The 14,172-nt window shown below is 29.6% G+C and overlaps 1 protein-coding gene across 3 annotated transcripts in view; it reads left to right on the top strand.

Annotated features, from left to right (window-relative positions):
- Positions 1-14,172, top strand: part of LOC126845472 (nephrin-like) — a 181,655-nt gene that overhangs the window by 153,046 nt on the left and 14,437 nt on the right. For all 3 annotated transcript variants that reach the window (XM_050584154.1, XM_050584230.1, XM_050584317.1), the window contains one exon: positions 12,617-12,764. In XM_050584154.1, the coding sequence (XP_050440111.1) occupies positions 12,617-12,764 (148 nt within the window). The remainder of the gene's footprint in view (positions 1-12,616; positions 12,765-14,172) is intronic.

The raw sequence follows: 14,172 nt of genomic DNA, 5'->3' as shown, positions 1-14,172 counted from the left end.
AACTTATTCATAAATAATATGGACTACAAAGATATTTTTCCTTTTTTTTTTTTATTCGAATACCTAAATCACAAATAAAATTATTTGAATACAATTTTTTTCCCAAATAAATACAAAGAATAAAAACTGAATTTAATATTTATTTTATATAATTTAGTATTAGAATACATAAGATTAGGGTTGTTCGCCTTCTTTCCTAATACCATAGGCAAATAACCAACAAAATGAAAATATATTTTGGATGCCTGTTGACTTTATTACTATTACCTGTATACTTAATTCCCAATGAGCAACCTAGAAATTTAACACCGTCAAATGTGATATTTTCACACTGTATAATATTATCGGTAAACCTCAGGTCCATCACTAGATTAGATTGAACAATGGTAACGAATTTTTTTTTTTTTTGATAGTTATTAGTTGATATATTATTTTTGTTTATAAATCACTACGTTCGGGTTGTAGACGGTTTTCGATTCGTTCGACATATTCCCTTGGTTATACAGCTATATATATATATTATTAGATATTATTATTATGTGGAACGTGCATTGTATTTTTATAATTTTCCACATGTCCCTGCGACATCGGTTACGCATGCATGTAAAAATGTATCACGTGTAAGTATAAAGATATGTATAGACAGCAGGGGCGGGAAAATATGATACAGACGTACGATTTTGAAAGCTTGTCATCCGTGTCGTATACGTCGATCACACAGTCTTATATATAAGTATGTATATATATATGTATACATGTGATTGGTAGTGGAAATTACATATTATTACACTGCCGGCCCACTTTTCACGAATATTCGCTCTTTCGCTCCTTTGCGGCGGTGTAAACAGCGCTGTCGTCCATTAATCGTGAGCACGTCGAACGGCAATGTAATGCAAAATACAGAAATATATATATAAGTCTACATATACGGTATTAGTAATAAATTACGACGATGGGAAATTCCCTCAAGAACTATAAAGCGAGAAATATCTTTTGGTTTTTTTTTTTTTTTTTTTAAACATGAATCGGTTAGGTATCCAGCGGGATCGTTTAGAGCGCGAAAAAACGTACAAAATTAATATTTAAACGCCGCGCCGGTTTTTTTGTTTTTGGGTATGGCGCCAAAGCGAAAAGGGAGAACTAAATATAATAAGCTTTTATGAATATATTAATTCGGTGCGTTTTACCGACGTTTTTCCGTGTCGATAGTCTAAGTGCGTTACGTTGTTTCGCCGTCGGTCGAGTGTCGAAAAAATATCGTCAACCGACGAATTTGTTTGCGATAAACTAGCCGAAGAGTGGATTAGGAGTAACCACATAAACCCACATAAGATTTTACCTGCCCACAATAATTTTCAACATTTTTTTAGAAAAACGCCCTCGAGTGCTTTTTGCAGTATATAGCCTAGGACAAACTGGTGCAAAAATTAAAAATTGGGCAAAATATTAAAAAGAGTTCAACAAGGGGTTGATAAAATTTGAAAGGGAAAACCCCTTCGGAATCGAGAAAAAGCCCAAAAAGTTTTTAAACTTGAAATATGGCGTGCCATAACATTTTTAAAAATAATCAAATTATTTTCAAATTTGTTTTGAATATTTTTTTAGAAATAGCACTATCGATACACTATGACGAACTCAAAAAAATGGTGGGCCTAGAGTGGAATCTTTAGTTTTACAATGTTATGTCAACATACCTGTGGGCACTGTTAAAAATTAGGATTTGTTTTTGACACATTGTTTTTGTTTTTCGCAGCACAATTACATTATGAGGTTATAAAAAAATCCCTCATATTATGATTATAACTCTAACGAAACTCTACTAATTATTGTTTTGTAAACAGGGGCGGATAGGCATGATCTGACCAGCCCGGAAAAAATAAAATCTAAAGGCCCGCAAGATCATATCCAAGATCCAACAAAACCTCTTTTTTTTTTTTAAGAAAAAATATAAATTTTGATTTTACTATATCACTATATAGTGGTATTATTATATTATTACCAGAGGCGCACTTTGAAATCGAATTATCAAATTTTTTTTCGAAAAAATATTTCAACAGATCACTTAATTGACAATTATTTATAATTGTAGATTTAAATATAGATTTTAGTATTATTGTATTTATGAACTATTTTATTTGTATGTATGTACATTGTACAATATCGTCAATAACAATATTTTTCATCGGCCCATCTTCGTCAATAAAAGTAGCGGCCGACCGGGAAAATCCCGGTGTCCCGGTGGGCCTATCTGCCCCTGTTTGTAAACGTGTACTCCACGCTGTTACCCCAGATATCATTTTTCATTCAAAATTTCATTTTTTTATCATGTCAGCTAAAAAGTAAAAATAATGTTTTTTTTTTGCTTCATCCATGTTGAATACTTTATTTGAAAATCGCATGCCTAAGTAAAACTTATTCGACCGCAACTCGAGGAAAATAAATCAACAAGCAAACCTACTTATATTGACTTCGGTAACTACTTACATAACACTTCCCAGCGACCCATTACACGAATAAAAGCTCAAGACTGTATCTTTATTTAACTTCAAAGTCAATTTATAGACATTAGACAATGTTAAGCAATTGTACCGATTTTTGTAACATATGTTTTGGTCAGAAAGCCGTAGTTTCAGTCAAATAGTTTTAACCATCTTAATTAGCGATATGTAGTAACAACTTATAGAATGGTGGAAAATTACAGTAGGAAACATACAAATCACAGTAATATCTACCTATAAAAAATATTATTTTGTGCAGTAAAAATGTATAGAGGAGATTTATAGATAGGTGTTATATGTATATGTTTGAATTAATTAAAAACTGCAAAATTTAATGTTTCAGAATTTAATAGTTACTTTGCACAGTTAAATTAGGTTTAATATCAAAAGTTTTAAGTATGCTTGAAAATTTTTTTATTTTATCTTGAAAAAAACAATTTTATAAACTCGATCACAAAAATTTTTTACTTTTAAAAATCAAACCGTTGAAATAAATAAAGGTCAATAGAACGAAGACGCTCAAATGCGAACAATGATTTATTAGAAAGTTATATATAGCCGCTTGTTAAATCACATCCGTAATAAGTTTGTTTTTAATCCCTTCGACTTAACATTGAATACACTTTAAAACGTGATTTATTATTTTATACTCATATTGCGTTATTTATGTTAAAGCAACTTTAAGTTCTAAAGTCTATAAACTCTACAGTTTGCTCGTATAAACTAGTTTGACTGACAATATCGTTATTTAGCGGTTATCCGAAGTAGACATATTTTATCCAGTTTCCAGTGTTTGTCTTCTAGCACGTTATAGATATTATATACAATGCGAAATGTTGAAATTCCTACCGAAAAATGTCTAAAAACGATCGCATTGGATACATGTAACACTTAATAAGTTAAAAATTGCGTGCCAACATAAACGATATAACAGTTTTGTGCTAGTGTCAGGTTTTTTGTACGTTTACAAATTCGTAAAACCGTTATTGTTATTCGTAATAATTGCATGAGTAATTAACTATGATTTATTCATTGAACTGATAAAATGTATGTACCATGCAATGTGTGTATCATGCATGGTAAGTAGTACACAAACAAATGCATTACATTGCATCGCACCCACCGTACCGCGTAGACTTTTTTACCAGTATGTTATATTATGCTCTGAATAACGATTATATTAGATCTTATAGATCAGATATATATATTTTTTTAATATTTACAGTGCACGTTTTATGTACACATTACGCACATTCTACCATGGTAAATTATTCAAAATATATATGCGCAAAAGGCGGTGGTGATGCATGAAAAATGTGTTGTGTATGCATTAAAAGCAATACATTTTAATAAACTCGCAGGATCGTTCAATTTGCCGATCGTACATTACAATTATGTCGTACTTGCATGCGCATATATTTTAGTGGCGTGTATACAGTGTATGTGTATACATAAACCTTAATCGAAACGATAACATATATTCTGTCCAAGAGCGGATAGAAAAAACCTTAACGGTAATAATAAGGAATTGGCATAGTATGTATGTATAAACCACTAACTTTCTTATTAGGTTTTACAAAAGCATCTGAAACGGCTATAGTAATAATATTGTATTACAGCCGGAACGTACTGTTGTGTTTATACTATTGATCCATAACCGTATTATACAGTTATGGTAATCAAGATATAATTTTATTACTACAGTCTACAATTAATTTTAATGACTAAATAAAATAAATTGCATTATAATTAATAACACTATGGTATACGGTTCAGTACTTTACAAAACTACACAATATATATTATGTAAGATAAGATATTACAATATATTTATTAATGGAACTCATATAAAGATTGACTACAAATAAAATATGACTTGAAACAGTTGTATAACTTTTTCATAAATTTACATTTAAAAAAAAAAATTGTTTAACGTTATTATCTAAAAAAAAAACAGTTCTGAATTACTTGATTAAAACATACATAAATAATTTTTTTTTTTAATTAACTTAAATATACAACTTTTATTTTATTTTTTGACAACAATTTAATTTTGATAGGACTTATTTCAAAAACACGGAAATAGAAATATTATGATAGAAAGAATTCTTACCAATTAATTTGCACAAAAGTGATGAAAATCACTCGTAGGAGAATGTGCTGGTTTTTGAAAAACACGTAATTTTTGTCTACTAGGAATACTTGGAGATAACAATATAATGTATAATATGATAATTAATATCCAATCATTATTAATATGTTCATAGTATTGGCCATTTAAAATAAGTAATCCTCATTACTGAATCTAACCTACTTTATCCGTCCTACCAAATGAATATTTAAGGTTTATAGTACCTATGCTGAACTTTAATCGTTAATCATTTCCTGTATTGCCATATCCTACCTTTTGAACTCGGATATTGTTACACATCCGTTTGTTTGATGCTATAATACTCTTAGTTGATTCTTCTTGTTAGCCAAGAGAGTAGTTCATCGGGTATTGTTGTAAAGAAGTATTTCGTTAATCTTATAAGATCGTCAAAAAATATATTAATATATCATATATCAAAAGCCTGAACACTCGGGACGGTATCCAATAGGGTCGAGGAGGTCATTTTTCTGCAGGGAGTATTATGGTACAGAGTAATAAAGCTAATTTTAAGAAGGAGATGGATATCAAAAATGTTGGTGAAAACCGGCATAACAATATTATGATTTGAGTCATGAGTAGCAGTATACCAATAGTCTTTTATTATTAAAAAAATGTCGATTTAATTTTTTGTTTAATTTATGGTCTATTTTTTAAAACTAAAACCTAAATGTTGTGGCCATCTTTGGTAAACGATTTCTAATTTTCAAACGGTCTTAACATGCTTAAGTATAAGATCCCGATCGAAACTAAAAATATGTTTGTATTATGTAATAAAATGAATTTATTTTAGTAAAACTTGAATAACATATATTTTAGTGTCTATACTCTGTACAAGAATACATTTGATGTATGCATATCATTAGGGAGACGTTCGTTCGGAATTTAAAAAAGGGTATCTATAACCCATTCTTAATTGGCAGCTTTATATGAAAACACATGCTAAAAGTTTTAATTAAATAAAATCCCAACGCGGCAATCTGGTTATTTTTAATTCCAAACTTAAAACAGTGAAATATGAAACGCTTTATAATTAAAAAATTTTAATGACATAGTACAAACACCATAATCGACGTGCAGAATAATTAGTAAAATATGACATGTTTAATAATATGTAGACGTTTGTATAATTATTTTTTAAATGTTAGGTTAGGTTAGGAAATTATAACTTAATTATATTATAATATTATCCTAATTATATATAAAATACATGCATGCTAGCTCTTTAAATAATAAATCAAATTAAAATGTACTATTTGATTTAATTTTAAGTAAAATATCACATATCATAATATTTGTAAGACGCTTCTTATTGGTTTAAACTTGCCTTAACTATTTATAATATGTACAATAATTAAACCTAGTATAACGGTTATCTAATTTCATAAGTTAGCATAAAAAAACACTATTTGCATAAACCAGAAGATGGAAAATGAAGACTTTTTGTAAAACAAAATATTAAAACTATAATAGAGATGGTAGAAAATACATGGAACTTTATTTCTATTATAAGTTATTATACTTTCTTTGTCTGTTTATTCTTAGCGTCTCGAGAATTTTTTCCTTGGACTTCGTTCTCGTAATAATAAAAAAAATCTACTTGGAAGTTGGATAAATTATTTAATATTTAAATTATCGACCAAAAGCACCCATTCAATGGAGAACAAAACAAATACGCATTATCGGATACCCGTTTAATAAGGGTCCTGAAGAGTGGACTCGAAAAGGTTACTCAGAATCTGTTTGTTAAAAGTAAAGTTTGTGTTGTGGTCCTCTACAAACGTTTATTTGATAAAGCTGTGTTTAATGTGACGTTGACCCATTTTTTAGTAAATATAAATATGATATTATTTTTTTTGTTAAGTTATCATATTAAAAATAACAATTGATGTATATGTTTTAATGACGTCACGTCGGCAGAATGGTCGACTTCAGGGTTTTAAAATATCATGTTTTATTATTGGTCAAAATTTCGTGGTAAAACGAATTACAACTTGTAAAACGTATAGAACGTATGATATGTGCTAATTGAAGGCGTATTGACAAAACCGTTTTATTAGTTCGAAATTCATTTCACGATTCGCTCAGCGTGTACACTAAAATAGACAACGAGGAAATTACTGTTAAAAGTACAAGGAAAAAATAAAATAAAAATCTGATCCCTGGACAAACAGAAATACTCTCTGAGTGTACTTACGGCTGGTATTTGTACTTTAAAAATCAAATTTGTCGGTATTCTACTAGATATTCACATGTTCATTTAGTATTACAACTCATAAAGAGAGCACACTTTCAACACATGGATTTTATCGTTTTATGTTTCTTACTCTATGTTTGGGGTATTTTTTTTCTTCAAAATAAAAAGTGAAACAATTACGGTTTATCGTGCGTGTATGGTTTGCTTATAAAAAAATGTTTTCAATTAAAAAAATTAGATTGAGCGAAGAAAATCTTAATTCGTTTTTGACTAAATTATGACCATTACTCATAAGTACATTATGATGTAATCGAGTGACAAGTGACATTAAATTCAATGTATGCCATTCTAGTCAATATATTATACAGAATTATGTCGTCAGGCTCATTAATTATAGACACATAAATCACAATATTATCGTCAAGTTCAACTGTTAAACCATGCTTTCAAACTGGTAGTAAGTGATTGATCATATTATTACAACATAGAGATATTAGCTATTTCAACTGTATTATATTTAGTTATGTCGTATAATTTATTGATTTATGACCGCGTTAATTAATATAAAATAAACGCTTAAGAGGACGTGATATCCTCTAAGGAGTAAGGTATAGGACATTTTTCGCAAAATCTTAATTTAAAGGTTAATCTGTGATGTGTAGTTATTAGCTCAGTAATTAGGACTCTTTTTTTTTTTTTTGGTAGTTAATATAGAAACCATTTTTTTTTTAACATCTGTAACTATGTATAATGAGACATTATTATTGATCAAAAAAGGATAATATGTATTTTTCTCAATAATGTTGTTTACTTTCGATTTTATTGTAGGTGTTTTTGCTCTAAAACCATCACAGTGCAAGTAAAACGCAGGTTTTTACGGTGGACAATTAGGGATATAACGTCCTCTTAAGAGCTTTTGTCGTCTAACGTCATTAACGACTTAACGTCTTCAAAAAATTACTTAACATTTGTAACAATAACAAACAATTATGTCGCCCCGCAACCAAGCCAACAAAGCCATAACGAATACAACAATTTGTATTATTACTTTAATATTTTGTTTTGGTGCGATAAGTTTATAATAATATAAGGCACTTACTTATTTTTTAGTTTAATTTCTTCCAGTTGTTGTATAACGGTGGCGGTGCCGGCGTACAAAACACATTTCGTTTCCTTAATCGTTTCGAAATTCCATAAGGCTAAAATGTAATAATATTAAAAAAAATATATATTAGCTATACACGTATAACATAATATGAATTAACTTTATTAATAATTCAACGCTTTTGCGTAATAACATGCTGTGCCGTGCGGTATTTTCTCATGAATTTATTTGATTATTATTATTACAATTATTTATTATGTACCAATATAATTACATACCCATACACATCCACCAAAAGTGTGTCGGATTAACTCGGTTGTGTTTTTTTATAGGTAGGTTTTTTTTAGCTTTTTTTTACACATACTTTTGCAACTAAAATCACGCTAAATAATATAGACCGTCGTAGATTTTATAATACACGGAACTCCACCAATAACGAAAAGGGTCAGATCTTATCGCGCATTTGGTCATGGCGCACCTTAATCCACCGGTAGCGGTACACATCAGAAATTATCGGTTTACACACTGTATAATGACGTTTTGATTACTGTAATCCCGTCACGACACTCAATCCAAACGCCTACCAATAATATTTTTACCCTTCGAAATTAATGGAAACACATTTTTTTTTTGTTTTTTGGGAATTCTATAAAACCCTGCTTGACAAGTACGTACACATAATTATTTTCTATCGTTATACGCGAACAAAATATTATGTCAAATATAAATAGATCGTTAATTCGGAAAAATTAAAAGAACACCCTTGCACTTGTATGGAAATGTTATATTATTTCATTTGGAGTAAAATCACAAATCACAATCTACGGTATTCCCTATTACAGCTGCATCAAAAAAAAAAAAAAATAAGTAATAACCGATATGTCTACTGTTCGGATGAAAAAAAAAATAAATAACAAATACCTCTTCGTTTTGATCAAAATATGCAAAATCGACTTGGGAGAAACCCTTTTCATTTTTACACATCTGTCTTGCTCGCCGCGCAGCAGCAACAGCTTTGGGCGAAGTGCGAAACACAATATACCCATAAGCTCAGATAGAATCGTCCAATGATTTACGGTCGCGTCCAGGCGACCGTTGAATATAATATGAACAACCACCGTCGATCCGTTTCTTCAGCGTTGTAGCATTCCGCCATTTCCTCCCCCGTAAAAAAAAAAGATAAAAAATCTTACGTTTGTATAAAATTCTGTTTAAAAAACATGTTTTTTATACGCCATGGCGTATGCGAACAATTTGCTCGATGCGTACTCTATACTGTGCACATCCGTTATACAGTCGAGTGTGTATATTATGTTTATGCTGGGCAAATAAAACATGAAGTATTCACAGACTTAGTTCGAACCTAGTGTACTTTAGACGTGTAAGTGTGTTAGTATATTATACCTCGTGTGCATTATTATCTAACCCCAGAGATATTTCTGACACACGAGGTTCCGCGTGCACAATGTTTGTTAGTCGCTGAAATTTTAAACCGAACGTTTTTGTTTTTTTTTTTTTTTTGTGCGCATTTAAAAAATGCACGAACCGAGTGTCCCGTTAAACCGCAACTACCGACCTACCTACCTACCTACCTACCTTTTAGCTTGTATGCTCCCCATCAGCTTCACGTCACGGTGTACAGGATATAGTTATTAAAACGAGAAAATGCGCCCTACGCATGGTATCTGTTGGCACAACTTTCCACACTTTGCCACTTACATTTCGCCCTTATTATTATAATCGAAGCTCGAAAATTCCCCGTCAGCAACGAGCAAACATTTCCGTCCGCCGCTTCTTTCGACCATTTCATGCCTCATTTTCCACCCCTTACACAGCGTAGACTCCCTGGAGAATTCTGCTGATTCTTTAACCTTTTCGACCTCTTGCCGGCCCTTGTCCCTAACCACCACCCCTCGCTGTCACCACTTCCAGCGAAGGGACTAAAAACTGGCCCAACGCACCGTACTGCCAGCGTTATACTAAATAAATTAACTTTTCAATAATTTATTTTTGAAACAATATTTTATTAACAACGTTCGTTGTTGACAAACTCTTTGGTGAAATCGTTAAAGTAGTCTTCTACTCAATAGAATGCGTAATATATATTTTTAATAAAAAAATTTACCACATTTTATACGGTTAATTTTTGTGTTACTATTCGACACTCACCTTACAATTCATTTTGTTTACAACGCTTACAGTATTATATTTTAATATATAATTTAGCATTATTGTTTAATGCTGTATAGTACAAACACGTGTAAGCTCTTAAGCGTGTAAGTGGTAGAAACTTTTTGAAATACATTCTAAGAGTGACTTAAAAGGGTATTTCAAATAGTTTCATTTACACGATTACCCATGTAGACATTATACGAGCAATTGATTTCAATAACGAGAAAGAGGAAAGTTTTATCTCGCTAATGAAAAACTATTACATGTCCCAAAGTCTCAAGTATAACTCTTTTTCTTGAGTTACCAAGCAAGATGGTTAAGAGACAACGATAAAATAAGAAAAATCATTAGGGTTTCTTCACTGGATTTAATTAAAATTAAACAAGGAGCGTTTAAACCAGAAGCAAGATAAGGAAAAGCTAAACAAAATAAATATAAAATCTGATAGATACAGTGACTTATCCGCGTCGGTTTTAAATTATAAAGTGAATACGCAGATCTGTTAAACCTATTAATACTTTAGTAAGAAAACCAATGGAACTTTAAATAAGTAATTATAAAAATAATAACAGTGTTCATCCAATATACTACATTCTTTGCTTTATTTTACACCTATTAAACTGTCTACGAACGCAGTCAGATGATGAAGTCACAGTTTATTTTAACAATATAATTAATAAGTTGATTGTAAGAACATAAAAGTATTTTTTTTTATGTATGTTTTTTGACAAATGTTATGGAAGAAAAAATATCACAATTTTATAAATCATTTAATCAATTGGAATAATTATCTAAGCAATTGTATAAATAATAATATCCGCCTTAATGATTTATATTTTTTACCGTCATAGACATATACATATTGCATAAAATATATTATGTAGCTCGAATTTTCAGAATAATTATTTATTTTATATAAAACGTATTAACGATGAATATTTATGAACGTTCCTTACTTTATTATACAATAGCTATAGTTCTTTGCTTATACGATTTTCGATTTGGTTTACATTGAGATTTTAATAAGATTTTGATCGTATCTTCTAAAACTACATTACAAATTCCCTTTTATAAATAATTTTTATTTCTTAAATGAAAATTTGATTACAAATATTCGTTAAGTAATCGGAAAATATAACCAAGAAATTGCATAAGCTAAAATTGAAAATTGAAAAGTAAATTAATTTTGTTATATAAGACTCGCTATTTTAAGATCAAATTCAAAAAAACCATTAACATTATTCAAGTGATAAAATAGCTATACAACTGCTCCCGGGGAAAACGGTTTGATTTTATAATAAATGAAATATTTTATACTATTTTTGTTTATAAAATTGTGAACTTTCTAAGGACTTATGTATGTATGTAAATATTTAGATTTCAAACAAATTATTGTTTGATAGGGCCATGCCCGACGAATATCTAAAAATATATTTAATAAATAAATTGAAGGAACGACCACCATAACAAATCACAATGGCCAAAACGTTTATTTGTTTTGAATTGCTCACACATAGATTGAATTTACATAGGTAAAATTAAAAAAAAAAATATCAGAAATCAACATTTTTTACTCAAATATATGTCCAAATACATTTTCAATTGATTAGAACTCCTAACATCGTTTCTATATTTTCCAATTTATACTTAATGATGAAATATCACTCATATCTAGTTAGTTCAGTTATCGTTTTCCTATAGATTATAATATTAATTTTCTATATATAATCTTTACATTTATTTTATAATCGTTTACTATTAGAACTCATTATAAATCTAAGATTTCAGTACCAGTAGATTATCCTAACCTAACGAGTTTACCAACTGGTGGTCGGTGGTAGACGGTAGGACAACTCTTGCTCTACTAGACACAAGAGTTGCTATCCTGAGAAAGTGGTTATGGTGTGGGGGTTGTATTGTTTTATTACTAATGGCTCGTAATAATTGTAATGTTTAATATACTTTTAAACTCAAATAACTTAATTTAACTGGATATCGACCAGTCAAAATTATTCTTAATTTAAAAAGATAATAAAATATACACGTTACCATTAAGTTTATTTAAAAATAACTAAAATAGGAGAGAAGTAAAAACAAAAGTTTCAAAACACTACAATTCAATTAACCCTTGTGAAATATTGAGTGGATCACTTTAAATAAATCACCCTGTATACTCCATTAGTGTGCAAAGGGTCCTTCTAGTAAAAACAGATCTTCTGTAAATAGATGCGTCATTACTGTTATGTGGACCATTGTGCCTATTGTTTGTGCTGTATATTCACTCGCCTGATGGTTTTTAAATAAATGCATAACAAAATTTGAATTTATAAAATTTTAAAAACAATTAACTCAAATTTATCGTTTGTTTAAACTTTATTTTACTAGATCATTATGTACAACCAGTGAGTATTGTCGTGGCTTTAACAGTCACAACTCGCATGTCATGAAATATACTATTATAAATATATTATTCAGTTTATCTTTATTTGTTACAGCCCGATGACATCAAAGAAAACGTAACGACTAGTGAGATTACATTCGTGCCAACGACAGATGATAATGGCAAGTCTATCACCTGTAGAGCAGAAAACCCACAAGTGCCGACATTGGTTGCAGAAACTAATTGGGTGCTCAAAGTCGTTTGTAAGTGTCAACTTAAATTATTATTATGCTACCACACAGAATAAAAGTTAACCAACTGTCCTAATTGGTATATTAAATTTATATAATTATTTATCTAATTAGAATAACATTATCTAAACATACAACGCAGTTTTCCATAAGTGTATACTATTTAATTGCGTTTATTCGACTCTTTTACTTGACTCTGCCCCGAAGTTTTGCTATTTTGTGTTTCATTCATTTCATGTTAATAACTCCATTTTACATCGGTTACCATATTCATGATACCTTTGATATATTTTTTATCTATGAGAGAGTTTTAAAATTATATTGTTATATCAAAAGGGCTGATCTTGCTCTCGAGAATAGTGCCGCAATTTTTGAAAATAATGTGAAAGTTACGTAAAATACATTTTTATTTGGAATAAAATTTCTTGTTTTTTTTTTTAAATCCGTCGTTTAAAAGGCAAATAATAATTTATATGTAAAAATATATTTATATACATATGAACTCATACCGACGACAGTACACAAACCTAACTAACATAATTCAGATGGAAAACCGCTGTTCGACAAAATATATTATTAATCTAATAAAAGTCAATATTGAATAGTTCTATTCTAATTAGCGCAGTAGCTTAGTTGCGGGGGAAAATTAGAGAGATAAATATACCTTAGTCATTATCCCATTTCTTATTTTTTAAATATTTACATTTATATAACACTTGCTGGATTTCCTGATTTGCTGGTTATCGCTGCATAACAAGTGTTTGGTTTCGGAACACACCCAATCAAGAAACAAAACCGGATTAAGTTATTGATTAAAAGGCGAAGGTTATTAGATAGCTAGATAAACTAAATTAGCTCAGCGTGACATACGTTTTAAATCTGTTTAAAAAAATCCATTTTAGTAGTAATAATTATATTAACAGCACACGTTTTTGGATTATAAAAATATGAAACATTTTCACACGTTCGATACATGGCCAAATGGAGTATTTTTGTTTATATTATAATACAAGTATTGCATTTTTGACAAAATCATTCCAAAGGATAATTTAGGTAAATGCTAAAGCAAACAATGGTGAACTATTGAAGCGAAATAAAACGATGACAAAAAACATCACTAATCACATTTCAACGCCATAAAAACTGTTGAACTGTAACGCCCTATAATACGCTTTTAACAGCGAAGATAATTCGCATTAATAGTAATTTGATTTTTCTTTACGTTTTATTTCGTACTTATAGTTTTTTAAAAAAAAAAATATATATATACAGGTTAATTCTTGAATTTTTTTACCTATAATAATAATATCATAATACGTAGTTGAACTCTTTTTTTCAATAAAAATCAAAAAGGACTTTTGATAACTAGAAAATAATAATATGTATACCGATTAAATTAATACAATTAAACAATTTTTTT

This window comes from Adelges cooleyi, unplaced genomic scaffold (genome assembly GCF_023614345.1).
Source record: "Adelges cooleyi isolate 19-005CV unplaced genomic scaffold, UGA_ACOO_1.1 ACOO_flye_CR_arks_rails_tigmint_CR_PRNA_1, whole genome shotgun sequence".
NCBI lineage: Eukaryota > Metazoa > Arthropoda > Insecta > Hemiptera > Adelgidae > Adelges > Adelges cooleyi.
Note: the sequence above shows the minus strand (reverse complement) of the source record. Positions and strands in the feature narration are given on the sequence as shown.